The sequence below is a fragment of the Talpa occidentalis genome, unplaced genomic scaffold, assembly GCF_014898055.3.
Source record: "Talpa occidentalis isolate TD23 unplaced genomic scaffold, MPIMG_talOcc4v2.1 talOcc4.5, whole genome shotgun sequence".
NCBI lineage: Eukaryota > Metazoa > Chordata > Mammalia > Eulipotyphla > Talpidae > Talpa > Talpa occidentalis.
In genome coordinates this window covers 111,032,407-111,046,803 of record NW_023604861.1, presented here as the reverse complement: position 1 = coordinate 111,046,803, position 14,397 = coordinate 111,032,407, and the positions used below count along the sequence as shown (strand labels likewise).

At 49.4% G+C, this 14,397-nt stretch overlaps 1 protein-coding gene across 1 annotated transcript in view; it reads left to right on the top strand.

Annotated features, from left to right (window-relative positions):
- Positions 1-14,397, top strand: part of TTC7A (tetratricopeptide repeat domain 7A) — a 104,020-nt gene that overhangs the window by 8,420 nt on the left and 81,203 nt on the right. Inside the window, exon 3 of the mRNA XM_037528103.2 lies at positions 4,213-4,381. Within this exon, the coding sequence (XP_037384000.1) occupies positions 4,213-4,381 (169 nt within the window). The remainder of the gene's footprint in view (positions 1-4,212; positions 4,382-14,397) is intronic.

The window sequence follows — 14,397 nt, the reverse complement described above, 5'->3', positions numbered from 1 at the left end:
ACGGCTTACATTGCACCGTAAAGTGTATTTCTGTTAGACTTATTATGGGCCTGGTGCTTTGGTCTTTTGGGGGGTCTCAGGGAAACAAAGCTTAGTGAGCGTATGATGACAAAGGCAAATGTGCAGAGTTGGCTGGTGCCAGCTCACCAGGGCAAACCACTGAAGTCCATGAACATTTACTGAGCACCTGCCTTGTGCCGGCCTTGGTGGGAGGTATGGAGAGAAGTAGAGTTACTGCTTTCTCTAGACCTTTGCTGCTTAAAATCTGGCCCATCCACCACAGTGTATGTATCATCTGGGAGCTGGTTAGAAATGCAAACTCTGAATCAGAATTTACATTTTGACATGCTCTCCCAGGAAGTCACATGCACATTAAAATGTGAGACTGTTCTAGAGTATAATGATTTCTGAGCTGTAATAGAGACAAAGTTGTATCATTAGGGACCAAAAGAGGATATGATTTTTCAAGAGATGTTCCAAATTACTGACTTATTATCACAACCTACTGTGTGCAAGACATTGTGTTTTGTACTCCAAGGGCAATAAAGATGAACCCATGGACCCTGCCCTCAGCGTCGTTGCAGATATACTGGGATGATAAGTCCTATCAGCAAGTTGTCCAAGGTAGACTGTGACATGCGCCCCAGGAGTGGTGTACATGAGGAGGCCGGTCCAAGAGAGACACTCCCAGGGTGAGGTGGGGCGTTGACGCATGTGATAGTGGTGCTAGAACTGAATCCTTCTGTAGCCTGAACTTTGAAGGGGGGAGGGATGTAGACAGAGAGATCAGACAGAGATTCCAAGCTGAAGATGCAGTGTGTCATTGAAGGGCTCCTTATAGGAATTTCATGGAAGTCTGTCAATTAGCAGGAGCAAAAGGGAACAGTGGGTAATTAGTTTAAAAGGGAACACTCGGGCCAGAGGGTAAGGTCTAGAACACCAGGTTGAGAAGCATGGGGCATATTTTGTGAGGAAAAGTGTACATGGAAGTTAAAAGTCACAGTCTTTAGATTCCTTGACATGGATTATCATGGTTCTAGAAGGTTTTGTGTTGGATCAAAGAGCTGCTTAACCTGGAGTGAGTCCCTTGACCTCTTGGGTCCTCCTGTTCCTCACCCTCCAATTAAAGGGTTGGATTTAATTAGTGGGTCTCAATCTTCTCCCACCAAAACCCCTTTAATTTTTTCCTTTTCATAGACTGCATTAATATTTAAAACATTTTAAAATAAAAATGACTCAGGTTTTTATGAAAAAAATTTACTAAATAAACAGGAAGTTTGTTTCCCACTCCTGTCTGCTAAGTTCCATCACCATTTGGTGTATGTTCCACCTGCCTTTCCCTTTGCAGTTACAACACATACGCACACATTAGACTCATCGGCTACATATCAGTGTTTGACAGGTGGTTCTGTTTCACTGAGAACTTTCACTTGGAGCTGCCAAAACCTTATTCTTTACATTGGCTAAATAGTATCCACATGTATTGTCATGAAACTGTTTGGTCTACCAAATCATGTTTTTATGTACAACTTTCATGTTGCTTTATTAATCAAAGGCATGCATAGGCACTAGTAACATTGGGGAACTCACTGTTACCCAGGTCAGAGTCAAGAACTGTATGTTGAGCTGGCAAAGTAAAATATTAGAAATAGTTTATGGTATTCTCTGTCCTACCCCAAAGGCCAGGCTGTGAGTGGGGTGATCTGGCACCAGATGAAGTCTCAGTCAGATGCCAGGCATCCTCAGTAGTTCTGCGGAATGAGATATGGGTGAGGTTAGTGCTGAGCACCTCCTTGGGCGGTTTGAAATCGGACAGTAGACTCTTGGCGATCCGTAAGATTTTGTCTAGCTCTGTTCTATGACAACGAGCCATCGGTCATGCTTTCTCTTAGCCACAGAGTGCCAGGCATTGCCCCATCTCACTGGTGCCTCACAGTCACCCTCTGCCATGGTGTTTACTATTATCACCATTTTCCAGGTGAAGAAAGTGAGACCCAGAAGGGGTTAGTCACCTAGCCAAGGACCTTGTAGCAGCTGCAGGTCATGAGCGCAGGCATGTTTGTCTCCCCATCTCAAGCTCTAATGCTCTTTGCCACGTCTTGGTCCTGTCTCCCTAAGTACTGGAGTGGAAGTGAAGACTAAGAAACTTGGATTCATGTTAGTGATGATGATGACACTCCTGCTTTTATAGGTCCCGTTTTGCATCCGTGAAGTATTTCCTTTTGTGTTCTCTTGTCTTCGGTGAGAATCCACAAGAGGTCATCTTTCCCTTTGTATTAACAGAGATGCTCAAAAAAGACTACATGATGGGCCCACACCCCACAGCAGGGGGCCACGTCCCTGGCTCAGTGCCTCCCTGCACAGCACCCTTCTGCTGGGCAGGGGCTTTGTCAGAGCACAGGCAACTTCTAATTCTGCCAAGTAAGAACATTGAAATAATAAAAAAAGAAAACAAAAACACCCAACCCCCAAACTGTATCATCTTCTGTTACCATCACTTTATAAAAGAAAGCACATCCCAGCACCAAAAAGCAAGGCAGATATGTTTTCATCTTAAGGGCTTTTATAATACGCATTTAGCTTTAGGAAACATTCAGTCAGTGTTCTTAATTTTCCCCCAGCTTGGTGGAAGCCCTCTTGTGGACTTACTGCGGCTACACCCTGCAATGTGTCCTTCTGAGCTGTCCCCATTTATAATAGTACAAGAGGATAATAACAGTAAATAGTAATAATAATAATTATACTCATGCCCTGTATTTATCTAGATCCTTTCTAAAGAAAAGTTCAAAGCTCTTTTGGGCTCTGCCCTACTAATGCTCTTAGCATTGCGATGATGGGAGGTGAGGGATGGGTGTCATTATCTCTCCCTGACCAATGAGGAAAAGGAGGCCTGAGCAGAGAAGAAATGTGTCCGTGGCTTGAGACCAGTGTGGGAATGGTGGAGTGGTTCCCAGCTTGGAAGAACCGTGGAGTATGGAACCCGCAGCCCTGACCCAGGGAAGGGGTAGCTATTTGGGGAGACTAGCAGATGACCTTGAAAGCTTTTGCCTTTGAGGCTTAATCAGTGTGAGCAAAGGCAAAGGAAGGGTGTGTATTTGTAAAAACCATTGAGGGAAGAGAGCTTGGCTTTGTATGCTCCGTCCTCTTTGTTGGCTTCTGAGAGGGCAGTAGATGTTGGGGAGTGGTAGAGGCTTCCCCAGGGATCCCAGGTACCCCAGACAGATTATGCTGTCCCCTTAGGGAGTCAGGGCCAGGACCTTCTTGTCAGTGACAGAGGCCAGGGCTTGGGACCAGCACCCCACCTTCAGGAAGATTGGTGGACAGAATCAATGCTGTGCTGTGAGGGGGCAGTGCCCAATGTCGGGCCAAAGGGACTATGGTCGCACAACTGAGGCAGTGGGCTAGAGCAAGTGACCGCACAGGGTGGGAGATCTTGCAGCAGGGTTGGGCCATGTCCAAGGCCAGGTCTCTGTGGCAGGGCTGGTTAGCCCTAAGGGAAACCCTGAGAGTTCTTGTGTGGGGTGGAGATTTGGGTGTAAACAGCACTTAAGAAAATAAGGGAAAGAAAACAGGTTTGAATTCACATTTTTTGGTATCTTGGGCTCTGCACTTTCACCCTTGCCTGATAAGGTGAGGCCTGTACCCAGCAGGCCTTGGCCCTCTGCCTGCCTTCTGTCCTGTGTCTTTGACTTCAGTTGCAGGCCCCTCACCTGCAAAGGTTATTTCCAAGACCTTCCACCTAGTTTATATTTAAATATGCATATAAAGACAACCTCCCGCAGTGTATAAGCTTCAGGCCCCTCAAAGCTTGCCTGGATTCCTGACTACTGACTTTATTGAAGCTCTATAGTCTCTGGGGATTTCAAGAGAGAGAAGCCAGGATGCTGCCAGCAAGCTGCCTGGAGTCTAGTTGGGAGCATAAGACATACACACGTGCATACACAGACACACAGACACACATGTGCATGCACATACACACACACACAATTAGGGACTTTAGTAAGAGTCACAGTGTTGGTCATGGACCAGAGGTATGGAGAGAAGAGAGCTGTCAGCCTGTGCTTGGGTATCAGGGAAGGCTTCCTGGAGGAGGCAAAGTGGCCTTGGACAAATCATCATGGCTTATGACTCAGTGAGGGAGTGTTCACCCCAGAGGACCTGGTGGGAGTGAGGGCGGGAGCTTTGGTGCTAACATGCTCCTTGTCTTTTCAGCCACAGTACATGTCTGAGGCCATGCTGATCCTGGGCAAGCTGCATTACATGGAGGGCTCGTACCGAGATGCCATCAGCATGTATGCACGGGCCGGAATTGATGACATGGCCATGGACAACAAGCCCCTGTATCAGATGCGGCTCCTGGCTGAGGCATTTGTTATCAAAGGTAGGTGTGGAGGCCAGCCATGGCTTCCCCCCAACACACCTAGTTCTATACATGCCGACCCATGTGCCAGGCATAGGTTGCAGCTCTACGGCTACAGACACTGGTTTGAGGGCCAGTATCCAAGGTACTTAACCCTTGATAGTGCCCAGGCAGGAACCTGCCAGATGAACACAGTGGTAAGCAGCCTTAACAGCACACGGCAAGCACCAGGCCAGATGTCAGTAGACCCAGGCTCTCGCCCTGGCTGTCGACTAGGAGTTACCCAACTGTGAGCCCTTGTGCAAATTACCTCTTCACATGCTTGGCCTCAGTTTACTTTCCTGTAAGACAGGGTTGTAATACCTGCCCTCACCAGGATTACCAGGACCAAAAGGAACCAGTTGTATAACCAGGTTGAAAAAGCTTAAAAAATGTGCTATCTTGCTATGAGGCTATTTCTAGTGACTGGCATTGGCTACAAATCAAGTTCTTGATGGCCCAGGGCAGCCTGTCACTCCTTGGGCACCTGCTGTGAGTGGCCGTGGGTGGCAGAGCTGGGATGCAGTGAAGAGCAGGACAGAAGCAGTTCCCAAAGAGGGGGTGCACTGGGAGAGAGGGTGGCCTAGGCACGTCGAGTCAGCGATTGGAATTTCATGACGGGAGGCTGTGGATGGCCCAATGGGGAAATAGTGCCCTTGACCTAGATCCTGAATGTGTTACATGTTGCTTCCTGGCTCCTTCTTCCCTGGATCTGTGAGCCCTGGGGTCCTAAAGCTCGAGGAGTGGCCCTCGGTGGCAGTAAGTTTCTGGGAGCCCAGGAATCTTGAATATTTGATCATCCCCTATTGCAGCACAAACGAATGCCCAGAGTAAAATCTAGAAATGGACACAACCCTGGGGATACTTGGACCCTGGCACTGGGAACATGTTTATTACTGTCTTGTTTATTGCAGAGGGGAGTATTCTCCCCAGCTCATATATGGAGCCCAGAGAGGACACATCCCTTGCCCAGAGTTACCCAGAGATTGTGGAGCCAGGACTAAGAACCTCCTTGGAATATGAGCCCCCCTTCTCCTGTTTCTCTTGGGCCCCAGGGGGCTGACTGCTCTCTGTGCAGAGAGCAGCCTCCTTGACCCTGCCTCCTGGGGTTTCTTGAGGGCTGTTTGTCCACCACTGACTCCTTCTCCCCATGGAGAGGCTGCTCTATCCCCAGAAACCTGCTGAGAGTGTCACCCTGGACAGACCTGGCGCCAGCCTTGGACAGCCAGAAGCGCATTAGGCGTGGTCCACTCTGGGGTACTCTTTTCCCTCTGCTCTCTCAACCCCTTGTCTGTGCCCCTGGCCTACACCATTCTTGGGGGTAATCTTTGTTTGGCATTTGGGTCTCCTGGGCCTCTCGGAGACCACTTCTGCCATGGATTCCCTGAGCCTAACACCCTGCTTTGGGGATCCTTTCACTACTTTCTCCTGTAGACCTGCCTCGGTATCTACCGCTCCCTGTCTCCTGCTCCCTACTCTTTCCAGCACGCCTCCAGCTTCTTGGGGGAACACAGTCCTGGTGGTCAGAGGCCCTACAGGGGAGGTAAGGAGCCGGGCACCGCCGGCGGGGGCTGTTCGGTCATGGGCTGCACTAGCTCCCTGCCCCTCACTGACTGCACGTGGCCTCCCACTTGCCTGCGTCCTCTCTGCCTCTTCCCTTCCTGTTGCCATGACTGCCCCTCTGCTTGGCATGCTGAGGTTCACCTGACCCTGCGTGTGCCCGAGGCTGCACTCGGCCACCAGGGTGTGCATGATGTGGATTTCCCACATGTGGGAGGATCCGGTGGGTCTCCCCATACAGAGGAGAGGGTGGGAGGTTGCCTGGTCATCCGTCCTGACTCCGTTTGTGAGCATGGGGTTGTCTTAGTCTTCTGGGTTGCGTTAACAAAAAAGTAGAGACTGGCAGCTTAACCACAGGAATTTATTTCTCACAGTTCTGGAGGCTGGCAAATCCAAGATCAGGGTACCAGCAGGGTCAGCACCTGGTGAGCACTCTCATTAGGTTACAAACTGCCATATTTTCACTGTGTCCTCATATGGCCTTGCCTTTCTGTGTGGCCTCCTCTTTGAATCCAGTAAGTCCATCGTGAGGTCCCAATCCCATGACCTTATCTAACCCCGATCACCTGCCAAAGGCCTTATCTCCAAAATGTCATCACATTGGGCATTCAGGCTTCAACATCGAAATTTGGGGAGGGGTGTACACAGACATTCTGTCTGCGGCAAGGATGGTGGCAGCAGGTGGCCATGGAGTATTATTCATTAAGCCCTCCTTCCATGCCAGCACCTCCCCGAATCCACAGTGTTACCCTCTGAGTAGGTGTTCTTGTCATTCCTGTGTCACAGCTGAGGTGAAGGAACTCAGCAAGGTCCCACAGAAGTGGCACTGCCAGGACTGGAACCCAGGCAGCCAGAGCTTATAACACCCTAATAGTGCTGCTCAGAATTCTAGACAGAGTAGTTACGGAAATGACCAACCCCTTATCTTATGGGTGAGGAAACCAAGGCTGGCAAAAGTGAAGCAACTTTTCCAGGACACAGTTTGAACTAGAATGTTCCACCCCAGGCAGCCTCTCAGTGTCAGCCTCTGTTAGACTCCAGGTAGCCCCCCTCCATCCCCATCCCATGCCAACCCCCACAGCAGCTGCCTTGCCTTCTCCGGAACATTCAAGCTGGCCACGCCATCACACCACAATGTATTGACCATTTTGCATTGGATTCTGCTCTGTGGTTGCATTTGGGGCCACCCAGTGGGGCAGGGATTTGGTTCTCAGGCACACGTGGCTGGAGGGAGGCAAGATGGGGCCTTATGTCACAGGAGAGCCCAAGCTACCCAGACCTGGAGGCACAGTGTGTGTGTGGGTCAGCCCCTGTGCCCAATGTCATCTACCAAGTTATGTCCCTTCACTTTGTCTTGGGCCACTGTCTTCACCTACCAAGCTTGCTTTCTTTCCTCTGCACATAGATGGCCCCACACTCTCTTCGTTGAGATGCCTCTTCCACCAGGAAGCTTCCCTTGTTGGTTCCACCTACAACAGTCTCTCCTCCTTCAAGCTCGTTGGAGCTTGGCCCAGTGTGTGAATGCCCAGTCTCTCCAGTTACAAGTCACAGCGGCCCTCCTGTAGTTGTACCCTCGAGGTCCCTGGCCCAGTTCCCACAGGAGAAAGTAAAATTTGCCGGCAGTTGAGTCAGCAAGCACCTGCCAGGGATGACAACATGAACAATTAGGGGTCCCTTCCCTTGTGGGAGTGGCAGGCAGGCCAGCAGGACCGGCTGTGTGTGCTGGGGAAGTGGCAGTTTGCAAGGAGGTGCTAAGCGTGCAGTGGCTTTGGCAGAACTGATGAGTCATAAGCTACTTAGTGTACCCTTTCCTGCCCAGTATCTGGCATGGTGTCAGGGATATCTGCTCTTTGGAAAAAGCAGGAAATGGAAATACCCCAGAGATAACTGGTCTGTAGTTTATGATCACAGCATGGTAGAGCAGCACAACAGACTTCCTGCCTGGTCCTGGTGCCCCCAGTTCTGTTCTGTGGACACCTCTGCCTTGGCTCTCAGCCATTTAGCCACCCAAGAGGGGCCATTTGTAAAAAGACCTTCTGAGCTGTAGCTCCCCAACATCCACCTCTGTTGGGAATGTCACACTATGCCTTGAGTTGAGCACTCTGAAGCCTTGTTTGTCAGGTTTGGGGCCTGCCTGGCTCTGCAGCGCCCTTGAGTTCACCATAGCAGGCCTTTGGGCATTTGAAGGTTGAGCGTTTCTGTGGATGAGAAGCTGGAGTCTAATACTATGTTAACTCCAAGCCCTGTATCTAGAGTCAGGCCTAGAGGTTTCCATTCCTCAGCAACGACCCTCGTGCCTCCACCCCACCCCCAATGCTCCATTTAATGGGTAAGCAATGGTCTGGGCCGAAGGGCTCCTGGCTTCCTACGGGACAGCCACCACAGGCCCTGTGAAGCCCTGGGGGATCAGGCCTTTCCCAGGCCCCAGCCTTAGTGCCTCGTGGTTCTAGTCTTCTTACACTTCTGGCACCATCTTCAATGGGAACAGAGAATGTCCAGCCCTTATGATCAGGTTTGACCCTTAGCCATCTGTACTGTCATACATAGGCAGAAAAGGCCCCTTGTCAAGGCTGTGTTGTTCAGAGGGGCTGCAAGGAATGATGCTTGCCCCCTTTTTATAGGTCTTAACCAGACCCTCAAAAGTATCCAATTTAGGCTAATCACCTAAATTGTGATACCAACTGCCCTCAAATACCAGACACCACTGCCCAAGGTCTGTCTCCAAACAAAACAGGCAGCATTTCAATTGGCGTTGCTGCTGTCAGCATCTTCACGGTCTCCACATGGCCAGTCCTGCACTTCAGGAATCATTCTCTGACAGATTTAGGGCTGTAATGATTAAAATGCAACTTCAACCAGCTGGTAAGACAGTAGCAAGAAGGAGGAGGGACTGGCCTGTGTAACTAGAAAGTCCTTGGAGTAGGTGGCGTCGGGCATAGCTGGATTCAGGGGCTCCGTGTGTTAGCGTCTTTCTCAGCAGCTCCAGGTTTACATGGTCCTGCGACAACTGCACTCAGCACCTCAGGAGGAGATAGTGCCTCAGGGGAGGCTCTCATTGACTTGGTCAGGTCTCATGTAAACCCTGCACCAGTGATGATGACCAGCACCTAAGTTACTGGGTTAGTGTCCGGGGTGGAACTCCCCCTACTTGAATCTGTGAACCAAATTGGAGATGTGGTTTCTCAAAGGAAATCAGGGCACTCCAAGGACAGGATATGGTGGCATATTTGGGTTTGTTTATTTCTAATCCTGGTATGGCAGGAATTAGCTGTTGATTTTGGCTTCCTTCTCAAAAGGGCGTGGACCCTTTGCCTGGTAGGGAGGTGGGTCAGCACTTCTGGTAACTGCTGCAGTGCCCCAAACTGTGGTCCCCAGTGAGAACCTTGCTTCCAGATGGTGAATAACAAGCAGGCTGCCATTGGAGAGTCTTGGAAGGGGCCTGAGTGTGTTAATTGTGTGTAAACCAAACCTTCATTGAGTGCCTTCAGGGCTGCAATATAGATGGTAAACAGAGACTCAGAGAAGGGCAACCGTGGAGCTGGAGAGGAAGCGGGTGTGGTCTGCCTTGTAACCAGGAGACCAGAGTTCAGGCCACCTGTCACCACCAGATGCTAATAGAGACAGGAATTGAATCTTGAAGGTGCATTTTAGTTATAAACAGCAGTAGTGGGTAGATCCCCGAAGCAACATTTTTGCTTACATTGTTAATTTTTTACTTTAGGATAAATTCCTAAAGGTAGAGCTGCTGAATCAAAGGGTATTGCTGGTTTTGGAGACTTTGACACAAGGAAACAAATTGCTGCCTTTTTTTCTCCCCAGATTTTTTAATTGATAAAATATACATAGCATAAAACTTAGCCATAAAAATCATTTTTTAAATTGTGGCAACATAAAACATAGAGTAAATGCACCGTCTTAGTCACTTTAAGTGTGTAGTTGGTGCAGTGTTAAGTGCATTCACATTGTTGTGCAACAATCTTCAGAACTTCATCTTGCAAAACAGAAACTCCACTCATTCAACAAGTGCCCTTTCGCCCCGCCCCCTGCCCCTAGCAGCCACCCTTCAACTTGCTGTCTCTATGAATCTGTCTACTCTGGTTACCTCATAGAAGTGGAATCAGAGTACTTGTCTTTTTTGTGGTTGGCTTATTTCACTCAGCATAATGTTCTGAAGAGTCATCCATTTTATAGGATACAATGGCAGGATTTGATTTCCTTCTGGAAGACCGGAGGCTGTTCCACTGTATACCTACACTGCCTTAGCTTTGTCCACTCACCCAGCAGTGGACACTTGGGTTGCTTCTACCTTTTGGCTGCTGTGAATAGTATTGCACAATATACAAACAGTATATTTGTACATGGAGATACAAATATCTCTCTGAGACTCTCTTTTCAATTATTTTGAGTATGTACACAGAAGTGGAGTTGCTGAGTCACATGGTACTTCAATTTTTTAGGAACTGCCAGGCTATTTTCCACAGCTGCCCGCACCATTTTACATTTCCACAATTACCCGCTTCTGAATATGACATGTGAGGATTCTTCCCCAACCTGGCCTTGAGGCTTCCTCTCTGAGGACTGAGCAGTGACTGGCATTTCTTTGTTCCCCTTCCCCCAACACTGGGCTTAGCCCTCTTTGGGAGCCTTGTGCTCTTGGGCCAGGTGGATAGGTGGGAGGAAGTGTCCACCCATCTGGAAAGTTCCTTTTTAGAGGAAGCTTTGTGCTTTCCACCTCTGCTCTAGGGCCCAGGGCTCCAAGGGTGGGGCTTTGGAAGGGCGCCTGTCTGGGAGGTGATGAGTCATCTCAGGCTGAGGCGACTAGGCCAGGCGGGTGTTGAACCCCAGGCTGTGCCGGGATCAGCTTGCCTCCAAACTGAAAGTTCTGTGAGTTATTGGAAAAGTAAGTGCCCCCCAGCCCCACCCCGGCACCCAGTGGAAATGGGTGTTTTCATAGAAAGGCCTGTCTGCTGGTGGGAATCATGAGGCAGAGCCCAGAGCTTCCTGGCAGCCCCTAACATCCTGCCCACCTGACGAGGCTGAATTCTAACCGCCACGATCCCCGCTCCATCCTGGGTCTGGTGCTGTTGTCTGGCACTTGTGCAGAAATGCTCATAGGGTAGAGGAGGAGGAAACCCAAGAGTTTCCACTCAGATGTTTGTGGAGGGGGAAATGGATCTGCCTGCCTAGGAGTCAAAGAGCAAAAAGCAGGTACAGAAGCCCCCCTTTATGGAGAGAACTGGGACCTGGGCTGTGGCCCTAGTGAGAAGCTGTTGTCAACTCCAGAAAACTTCTTGGTCTTATCTATGTTAGAAATTATTTCTAGAGGAAAATCTCAATGACCGAAGCACCTCTGTTTTGACCATTCAGTTCTCTGAATGATAACTACTTTCATCTAAAAAAAGGATTATATCCATTATTTTTAGATACATTTTCATAAGTGAGGTGCACAGACCTTAAATGTATAATATGATGAAGTGGACAAGTATAAATACCCCTGTAACCAACACCCCAATACAGACAAAGAACAGTTCTATCACCCCAGAAAGTTCCCTCGAAAGATTGTTTTTCCACCCCAGGTAGTGATTGGTTCTTTCTGTTCCTGTAGATTAATTTTGTCTTTTTCGATTTTCATAATAACTGTCGTGTAAATCATACGGCATGTACTTTTTTATATCTAGTTCTGCCCAGCATACTAATCAGAGATTCATGTTGTGCCTATCAAAATTTTATCCTCTTGTTTATTTCTGACTTGTATTCCTTTGTATAAATATACCACAGTTTGAGGCATTTTTGAAAGGGGGTGGGAGAATCCTGCCTGGGACTCCACACTCAGCAGTGCTGAGCATGCACATTCATCTGTGTCCTCTTGCTCACTCACTGACCACCAGGCCGGGCTCTCACGGGGTGTGAAGATCAATCAGAAGTGTGCAGGGGGATGTTACAACACAGCAAGGAAGCACAGCAGAGGAGCAGAGCTGAAACTGTCTGCTGTTCTGAGGTCAGGAGGGCTAAGAAGCCCTCAGAGAGGAGGTGGTTTTGCTTAGAGCTTCCAAGGAGGGTGGCGTGTAGAGGATGAGGAGACCTTGCGGGAGAGGCCTGGCTGGGACTAGAAGGGACTAATGAAGCACAGGGAAAGTGGAGGCCCCGAGACCAGGATTACTGTATTCACTGCTCTGCAGTGGCCAGCCCTCCCGACACGTGGGTCTGGCAGCCTGGACCTGCCAGGCAGCTGGCATCATCTATCCCAGTTCTGGTCCACAAGTGGGGCAAGGGAAACAGGTCAGCAGATTATGTGGGGGAACAGACAGGACAGAGTATTAAAACAAATCCACCTTGTGTCTTCAGGAGTTGACTGGTCTGCCTGTCATTTGGAGGCCTCTGAATGGTTCATGTGTTTGTCCCACCTTCTGTCTGGGCCAGCACTGGCAGTGAACAGGGGGTCTGCCTTTCCTGTCTGCCTTGTAGGTCTCCTCCAGTGTGCCCTGTAGTTCTCCTCCAGTGTGCCCTGTAGTCCTTTTTCTCCTCTAGTCCTTTCAGGCGAAGAGCTTTTCCCTCTAGGTTGAGGCATTGGCAGGAGGTACAATGACGTTTGGTGACCCAGGTAACTAAGTCTTCATATTAAGCAAGGAGTCCTGTGTCTGCCTACCCCCAGGCTGAGGCATCCTGACCTTTGGACCAGTTCACACCGCAGCCTGGCAGAGGGCAAGGTCACTGAATCCCTGTGAGTTGGAATCTGGCCAAGGGAAACAGTAATTCTTTACCTTGTATTTGCAGAGTACTTTGTACTTTGTCAGGCAGGATCAGACTTGCCCTTTCTTCAGCCAGCCCGCCAGTACTTGCTGAGTGCCTACTGTGCGCCAGCTTGTAGAAGGGTGCACACAAACCATGCCTTTAAGGAGCCTTAGTCTGGCTGGGCAAACATGAAAGCAAATAAGGATCAGAAATGTTGCAGTGGGACTATGTATAGACCGGTGCCCAGAGGGGAACAGCTGTTTGTTCCAGGGCATATCAGGAGGAGCTCTGTAGAGGAGGCAGCACCCAGTGGGTCAGAAGGCAGGTGGTAATTTGAGGGGTGCCTTTAGGCAGGAGGAGAAATTGAGCAAGGTCAGCAGTTGGGAACAGGAGTCTGAGTGTGGATGCAGTCAGTATGATGTCTTTAAAAAAAAATTATGCATACAAGAACTGGGGTACAGGCCAGAGATGGGGGGTGTTGAAAGGATCCACCATAGACAGAGTAGGGACAAGAACAGGCAGATCTACTGCTAAGGGGAGCAGCAGGCAAGACAGGAGAGGTCTGCTGCACCATGTGTGTCACCTCCCTGGCCGGGGATCAAACTCGTGCTGCAGTGGCTGGTGATAGCTTGACAGCGCTGTCTTCAACCCTTGCACCACCAGGGAGGCCCCAGTATGGTGTCTTAGCTCCAAGTGTGGTAACAAAGTGCCATAACCATAGAGGTTTCTGAAGGCTGGAAGTCCAAGAGAAGGTACCAGCCAGCAGGGTTCTGGTGAGGGTCCTCTAACAAGTTGCAGGGTACTGATTTTTTGCTGTGTGCTTATGTGGCAGGATTGAGGAAGGCTCTTCTGGGTCCTCCTTTACAAGGCCATTACTGTCATTCATGAGGGTGCTGTCCTCATGACCTCATCACCCCCCCAGAGGCCCTGCCTCCTCAAGCCACCACCTTGGGCATTAGATTTTCAACATGTGAATTGAGAGGGCAAGTAGTTTGAAACTTACCCCCAAAATGCAGTGGCATTTTGGAAAGAATGGATTGGAGCAAGACGGAAGGCAGGGAGGCAAGTTAGGAGCCGATGCGGTCATCCATATGAGAGATAAAGCCTGAAGGGCAGGTGAGAGCCGAGTCTGTTCATGGTGAGCACCCACTATCTAAGAGTGCTATGTGGGGGACAGAGGTGAGAGAGGCCTGGTTCTGCCTATTGGGAGCCCACAGTCCAGCCCAGGACAGTACACTCTCTAGTCAGGTCTGTAGAGTTACAAGGGACAGAAAGACAAAACAAACGGACTTGGACCCAAAAAAGATGGCAGCAGTGGGTCAGATCTTTGACTTACAGAATGGAAAGTGTCAAGGGGTAGCGCTCAGGCAGGGTGCTCAGTGACCCCAGGAAACCGCCCTTCCCCATCAGGCCTCATCTATACTCGTGTGGACTTCTTTTTGTTGTTGTTGTTCACTCTTTTTCCTGCTTAAGAAGAAATGGACCCAAATAGTGTTGTTTTCCTTTGTAGCATTCACTTCCAGTAAGTATACCAATGCCTGCCCTTCTTGGAGTCTTACAAATTTTCGGCTGAGGGGGTTGCGTGTGGCTTTTTTTTCCCCTTAAAACTACACTTTAATTTTATATAAAAAACTTTAATGGCAGCAAAAAACACAGCAGATAAAATTTACCATTAACCATTTTCAAGTGTGCATTTCAGTCGTATT